This window comes from Oncorhynchus clarkii, chromosome 20, assembly GCF_045791955.1.
Source record: "Oncorhynchus clarkii lewisi isolate Uvic-CL-2024 chromosome 20, UVic_Ocla_1.0, whole genome shotgun sequence".
Taxonomy (NCBI): Eukaryota; Metazoa; Chordata; class Actinopteri; order Salmoniformes; family Salmonidae; genus Oncorhynchus; species Oncorhynchus clarkii.
Genome location: NC_092166.1, coordinates 84,636,084 through 84,643,838, shown reverse-complemented (window position 1 = coordinate 84,643,838; position 7,755 = coordinate 84,636,084). Strand labels below are relative to the sequence as shown.

Sequence of the window (7,755 nt, the reverse complement as noted above, 5' to 3'; positions counted from 1 at the left end):
CAGGGATCTGGGTTTAATGTGATGTCGGTCTGTCTCCCCAGGCAGGGATCTGGGTTTAATGTGATGTCTGTCTGTCTCCCCAGGCAGGGATCTGGGTTTAATGTGATGTCTGTCTGTCTCCCCAGGCAGGGATCTGGGTTTAATGTGATGTCTGTCTGTCTCCCCAGGCAGTGCACGGTGGGGTACTGTAGTTTATTAATTTAGTAACATAACTCACTGTGACTGGCTATCAGCCATATTACTTCCACATCACTGACTTAGACACGTGAGGTAAGGAGATTCAATTATGTTTTAAGGAATCCCTTACATAAGCATGCTCGCACGTGCAAAGACAGATGTGTCTGCTTCTACATTTTAGGAAATTCTCTCTTTCTCTCACACACACACACACACGCGCCTCTGCTCCTAGAAAATGATAAGCATGCCGCCAACATTTGAGGGTGAACTAAGTTAGTTTACTGAAAGGAGCGCAGTTTCAAAATGAAATGAAAACGGTTAATGATGTCATTCATCAAAAATAGTCTTCCCGTTCTTGTAAAGTCTCAGCAAGTCTGATTTTCATTGGACAAAATCCAAAAGCAGAAAAGGCATTGAGTTGTATTCTCAGATTTACAGGCATCACACTGTGAATGTCTATAGGCTTTAGCCTGCTCTGAAAGAACAAGATAGGACATTATATATTTATTTGAGGGTTGGTGTCAATTCAAATTTAAAAGCAGAAAAACAAAAATTCCAATTCAATAATTGAACAAATGTAATCTATTTGAATGACTTTTCCATTAACAACCATAAAAGCTATTTATTTCGAGAGTTTTTTTATTTATTTGAAATCTAAATAACTTCTGGAACAGACCTGCCTTCAATTCTAATTGACCCCAACCCTGTCTTCATGAATATTTTAATTTCATCTCTCACTTTCACCAGAAGCACTTAAAAAAAACAACAGACAGAATTTGAGTGTAAAAATATGAGATTTTGCAGATGAGAGCATCAAGCAGGTTCAATTCCATTTCAACTCAAGTCAATTCAGGAAGTAAACTGAAATCTCGTCAATGTTTCTCAATGAAGAACAATAGAACTAGAATTTTAGTCAACTTCCTGAATTAAATACATTTCAAATGGAATTGACCCCAACCCTGGTAAGCATAATATGAACACTTTAGTTTCAGATACCCGTTATACAATTATTGGAAATATTAATGATTCATAGTATGAAACAGCAATGAAAATATATATTAGAAAATAAAATGGAAAAACAATTCCAAAAACAAAATATTTGACATATATCCACTCTGTCCACTTTTACATGAGAAGACAAGTATGCAGTCTGGAAACATTAGACCTGGGTTTAAATACAATTCGAAATTTTTCAAATACCTAGACAAATTGCTCCAGCTTTCCTGGAGTGTTAAGTGGGTGGGGTTTGCAGTTGTGCAATTTTCTATTGGTTCCATCACGCCAGGCATGCTCAATCAAGCTTAGCTAAACTGATCTCAAATAGTGTTTGAACCCACGTCTGTTCTCCTAACTCAGACAGCTGGTGAAGACCTTCATCACGGCGTCCCTGGAGAAGAAGGGACAACAGAAGTGTTAGGAGAATCGGTGATAAATGACAACAGACTTCATGAAGGGTGTTTACATGAACAATCCAGTAGGCTTTATTTATCTGAAAATCAGAAGAACAAAAACGTAAAAAAATAACGAGGAAAGCAATAGTGGATAACACAGTGATTTCTTTCTCGTTCTATCTAGTATTTTAAATAATTTTTGGGTACCCACCACAGACATTTTACCCTTTCTTGATAACAATTACAGTATATCACCCGAAAGGTACTTTACAGCATTGTGATTGCGTTTTTTTGTTGTTGTTATAGGTGTGGCTCACGCATATTTAAATTACGTTTTGGCGGGAAAGCAGCACAGTGATGCCCCTCCCCCTTCCACACTCCAGGTATTGGAATGATGCATCACAACCAGAAGTTACCACAGCAACAGCAAAACAAGGTCACTCTTCCATCTTAATTCTCTCTCTTCCGCTCTTCCTGCATCCCCCTCATTCTTTCTTTCTCTCCATCAACCGCTCTCTCTCTCTCTCTCTATCCATGTGTTGCTAGGCAGACTTTCCTTGGCTGCCAGCCTCAACACCTACTGATGGAGCTGTGAAGCTGAACCAGTAAAGGGTTAAAAGAGGGCGGGATGGAGGGAGGAGACAGAGAGAGAGGAAGTACGAGGGGGTTGGTGGAAAAGACTGGTGACTCTCCTGCTTCTCTGACTTGCAGTGAGCTCACCCACTTCACATAAAGGCGTGCGCGCGCACACACACACACACACACACACACACACCTTTCCTCTATCCTTATTGGCTCTACGCTGGAGGCAACAGACTGCTATTTTAACAACCGGCTTCCTAAAACACACCACATAAATAAATGATAATTGACTGAAATGATGACACCCAAGTCTATTCTAGGAAACCCGAGATAAGGTATGTCTCAAAGGGCACCCTATTCCCTATGAAGTGCACTAACTTCGACCAGAGCCCTATGGGCCTTGGTCAAAAGTAGTGCACTTTATTAGGGAAGAGGGTGCCGTTTAGGACACAACAATAGTTCCCTGAGCTGTCATTTAAAAAGAGCAGATACAGGTTCAACCAGGGACTGGGGGAGAGCAGATACAGGTTCAACCAGGGACTGGGGGAGAGCAGATACAGGTTCAACCAGGGACTGGGGGAGAGCAGATACAGGTTCCACCAGGGACTGGGGGAGAGCAGATACAGGTTCAACCAGGGACTGGGGGAGAGCAGATACAGGTTCAACCAGGGACTGGGGGAGAGCAGATACAGGTTCAACCAGGGACTGGGGGAGAGCAGATACAGGTTCAACCAGGGACTGGGGGAGAGCAGATACAGGTTCCACCAGGGACTGGGGGAGAGCAGATACAGGTTCAACCAGGGACTGGGGGAGAGCAGATACAGGTTCAACCAGGGACTGGGGGAGAGCAGATACAGGTTCAACCCCAGGGACTGGGGGAGAGCAGATACAGGTTCAACCCCAGGGACTGGGGGAGAGCAGATACTGGTTCAACCCCAGGGACGGGGTGAGAGCAGATACAGGTTCAACCAGGGACTGGGGGAGAGCAGATACAGGTTCAACCAGGGACTGGGGGAGAGCAGATACAGGTTCAACCAGGGACTGGGGGAGAGCAGATACAGGTTCAACCAGGGACTGGGGGAGAGAAGATACAGGTTCAACCAGGGACTGGGGGAGAGCAGATACAGGTTCAACCAGGGACTGGGGGAGAGCAGATACAGGTTCAACCAGGGACTGGGGGAGAGCAGATACAGGTTCAACCAGGGACTGGGGGAGAGCGGATACAGGTTCAACCAGGGACTGGGGGAGAGAGGATACAGGTTCAACCAGGGACTGGGGGAGAGCGGCAGGTTCAACCAGGGACTGGGGGAGAGCAGATACAGGTTCAACCAGGGACTGGGGGAGAGCAGATACAGGTTCAACCAGGGACTGGGGAGAACTGGGAGAGCGAGACGGCCTATATATAGTATCAACAGAGTAAAACACATTAAAGGATTAGCTTGGTCTACAGTAGTCTGGGGGAGTGATGTCCTCAGCCTGGTCTACAGTAGTCTGGGAGTGACGTCCTCAGCTTGGTCTACAGTAGTCTGGGGTAGTGATGTCCTCAGTCTGGTCTACAGTAGTCTGGGGGAGTGATGTCCTCAGTCTGGTCTACAGTAGTCTGGGGGAGTAATGTCCTCAGTCTGGTCTACAGTAGTCTGGGGGAGTGATGTCCTCAGTCTGGTCTACAGTAGTCTGGGGGGAGTGACGTCCTCAGTCTGGTCTACAGTAGTCTGGGGGAGTGATAGTCTGGGGGAGTGATGTCCTCAGCCTGGTCTACAGTAGTCTGGGGGAGTGATAGTCTGGGGGAGTGATGTCCTCAGTCTGGTCTACAGTAGTCTGGGGGGAGTGATGTCCTCAGTCTGGTCTACAGTAGTCTGGGGGGAGTGACGTCCTCAGTCTGGTCTACAGTAGTCTGGGGGGAGTGACGTCCTCAGTCTGGTCTACAGTAGTCTGGGGGGAGTGACGTCCTCAGTCTGGTCTACAGTAGTCTGGGGGGAGTGACGTCCTCAGTCTGGTCTACAGTAGTCTGGGGGGAGTGACGTCCTCAGTCTGGTCTACAGTAGTCTGGGGGGAGTGACGTCCTCAGTCTGGTCTACAGTAGTCTGGGGAGTGACGTCCTCAGTCTGGTCTACAGTAGTCTGGGGAGTGACGTCCTCAGTCTGGTCTACAGTAGTCTGGGGGAGTGATGTCCTCAGTCTGGTCTACAGTAGTCTGGGGGAGTGATGTCCTCAGTCTGGTCTACAGTAGTCTGGGGGAGTAATGTCCTCAGTCTGGTCTACAGTAGTCTGGGGGAGTGATGTCCTCAGTCTGGTCTACAGTAGTCTGGGGGGAGTGACGTCCTCAGTCTGGTCTACAGTAGTCTGGGGGAGTGATAGTCTGGGGGAGTGATGTCCTCAGCCTGGTCTACAGTAGTCTGGGGGGAGTGACGTCCTCAGTCTGGTCTACAGTAGTCTGGGGGAGTGATAGTCTGGGGGAGTGATGTCCTCAGCCTGGTCTACAGTAGTCTGGGGGAGTGATGTCCTCAGTCTGGTCTACAGTAGTCTGGGGGGAGTGATGTCCTCAGTCTGGTCTACAGTAGTCTGGGGGGAGTGATGTCCTCAGTCTGGTCTACAGTAGTCTGGGGGGAGTGACGTCCTCAGTCTGGTCTACAGTAGTCTGGGGGGAGTGACGTCCTCAGTCTGGTCTACAGTAGTCTGGGGGGAGTGACGTCCTCAGTCTGGTCTACAGTAGTCTGGGGGGAGTGACGTCCTCAGTCTGGTCTACAGTAGTCTGGGGGGAGTGACGTCCTCAGTCTGGTCTACAGTAGTCTGGGGGGAGTGACGTCCTCAGTCTGGTCTACAGTAGTCTGGGGGGAGTGACGTCCTCAGTCTGGTCTACAGTAGTCTGGGGGGAGTGACGTCCTCAGCTTGGTCTACAGTAGTCTAGGGAGTGATGTCCTCAGTCTGGTCTACAGTAGTCTGGGGGAGTGATGTCCTCAGTCTGGTCTACAGTAGTCTGGGGGAGTGACGTCCTCAGTCTGGTCTACAGTAGTCTGGGGGAGTGATGTCCTCAGTCTGGTCTACAGTAGTCTGGGGGAGTGACGTCCTCAGTCTGGTCTACAGTAGACTGGGGAGTGACGTCCTCAGCCTGGTCTACAGTAGTCTGGGGGAGTGATGTCCTCAGTCTGGTCTACAGTAGTCTGGGGAGTGACATCCTCAGTCTGGTCTACAGTAGTCTGGGGAGTGACATCCTCAGTCTGGTCTACAGTAGTCTGGGGGAGTGATGGCCTCAGCCTGGTCTACATGTGGTCTGGGAGAGTGACGTTCTCAGTCTGGTCTACAGTAGTCTGGGGAGTGACGTTCTCAGTCTGGTCTACAGTAGTCTGGGGGAGTGACGTCCTCAGTCTGGTCTACAGTAGTCTGGGGGAGTGATGTCCTCAGTCTGGTCTACAGTAGTCTGGGGGAGTGACGTCCTCAGTCTGGTCTACAGTAGTCTGGGGAGTGATGTCCTCAGTCTGGTCTACAGTAGTCTGGGGGAGTGACATCCTCAGTCTGGTCTACAGTAGTCTGGGGGAGTCATGGCCTCAGTCTGGTCTACATGTGGTCTGGGAGAGTGATGTCCTCAGTCTGGTCTACAGTAGTCTGGGGAGTGACGTCCTCAGTCTGGTCTACAGTAGTCTGGGGAGTGACGTCCTCAGTCTGGTCTACAGTAGTCTGGGGAGTGACGTCCTCAGTCTGGTCTACAGTAGTCTGGGGGAGTGACGTCCTCAGTCTGGTCTACAGTAGTCTGGGGGAGTGACGTCCTCAGTCTGGTCTACAGTAGTCTGGGGAGTAATGATGTGACGAACACAGATCAACACCAAAGTTAGCGTGACGGACCATAGTGACTGTAGAGTGGCTGGAGTGGAGAGGGGAGGTACTTCTGTAGGAGTCAGGGTTAATAATTGTAAATAACCATTTTTCTTGGTTAAATAAAATAAATAATGCCTGTATGATGTGATTCAAAAGAGAAACGGCTCCATACTATAGTTAGGATGTTGATTAACCCTGGCTGTCAATGTAAATAAGAATGTGTTGTTAACGGACTCAACTTGGTTAAATGTTATGCTCTAAGGAAAACTATAATCATTTCAGAATTGAAATATTACTCAGGCCGCGTGATAAAACAATAGAGGGCCAAATAAATAATAAAATGTCTACGAAATGAAAATGCATTTACATTCGACTTCATTCATTCACTGATATGTACTTTGGATGGCGTCCATATTGAGCTTTGCCCTGCTTGCAAATATCTGGGCATCTGGATAGATGAAAAGTCATCTTTAAAAAAACACATACTGCTGAGTTAATTAAGAAGTTGAGAATAAAACATTTTTAAAAAGGGGCTTCTTCTATAGAAATAGGTCAAGCCTCACTAAATGGTAGAAATAATATCATTCAGTCAACGTTCCTTCCTGTCCTAGACTATGGCAACATCATTTATATGAACACAGCTGCCACTTCATTGCAGCCGTTAGATGCGGTTGATCATAAGTACTCACCACCGCATTCTCTACCAGAATGTTGGCGGGTCCTCTGTGACGTCATCACCACATTCTCTACCAGAATGTTGGCGGGCCCTCTGTGACGTCACCACCGCATTCTCTACCAGAATGTTGGCGGGCCCTCTGTCATGTCATCACCGCATTCTCTACCAGAATGTTGGCGGGCCCTCTGTGACGTCATCACCGCATTCTCTACCAGAATGTTGGTGGGCCCTCTGTGACGTCATCACCGCATTCTCTACCAGAATGTTGGCGGGCCCTCTGTGACGTCACCACCACATTCTCTACCAGAATGTTGGCGGGCCCTCTGTGACGTCATCACCGCATTCTCTACCAGAATGTTGGTGGGCCCTCTGTGACGTCATCACCGCATTCTCTACCAGAATGTTGGCGGGCCCTCTGTGACGTCACCACCGCATTCTCTACCAGAATGTTGGCGGGCCCTCTGTGATGTCATCACCGCATTCTCTACCAGAATGTTGGCGGGTCCTCTGTGACGTCATCACCACATTCTCTACCAGAATGTTGGCGGGCCCTCTGTGACGTCACCACCGCATTCTCAACCAGAATGTTGGCGGGCCCTCTGTCATGTCATCACCGCATTCTCTACCAGAATGTTGGTGGGTCCTCTGTGACGTCATCACCACATTCTCTACCAGAATGTTGGCGGGCCCTCTGTGACGTCACCACCGCATTCTCTACCAGAATGTTGGCGGGCCCTCTGTCATGTCATCACCGCATTCTCTACCAGAATGTTGGCGGGCCCTCTGTGACGTCATCATCGCATTCTCTACCAGAATGTTGGTGGGCCCTCTGTCATGTCATCACCGCATTCTCTACCAGAATGTTGGCGGGTCCTCTGTGACGTCATCACCGCATTCTCTACCAGAATGTTGGCGGGCCCTCTGTGACGTCACCACCGCATTCTCTGCCAGAATGTTGGCGGGCCCTCTGTGACGTCATCACCGCATTCTCTACCAGAATGTTGGCGGGTCCTCTGTGACGTCATCACCACATTCTCTACCAGAATGTTGGCGGGCCCTCTGTCATGTCATCACCGCATTCTCTACCAGAATGTTGGCGGGTCCTCTGTGACGTCAT

At 48.7% G+C, this 7,755-nt stretch overlaps 1 protein-coding gene across 2 annotated transcripts in view; it reads right to left on the bottom strand.

Moving 5' to 3' along the window:
• Nucleotides 1-433: 433 nt before the first annotated feature.
• Nucleotides 434-7,755, bottom strand: part of LOC139377001 (vesicle transport protein SFT2A-like) — a 29,844-nt gene continuing 22,522 nt past the window's right edge. For both annotated transcript variants that reach the window (XM_071120050.1, XM_071120051.1), the window contains one exon: nt 434-1,564. In XM_071120050.1, the coding sequence (XP_070976151.1) occupies nt 1,525-1,564 (40 nt within the window). In that variant the 3' untranslated portion in view covers nt 434-1,524. The remainder of the gene's footprint in view (nt 1,565-7,755) is intronic.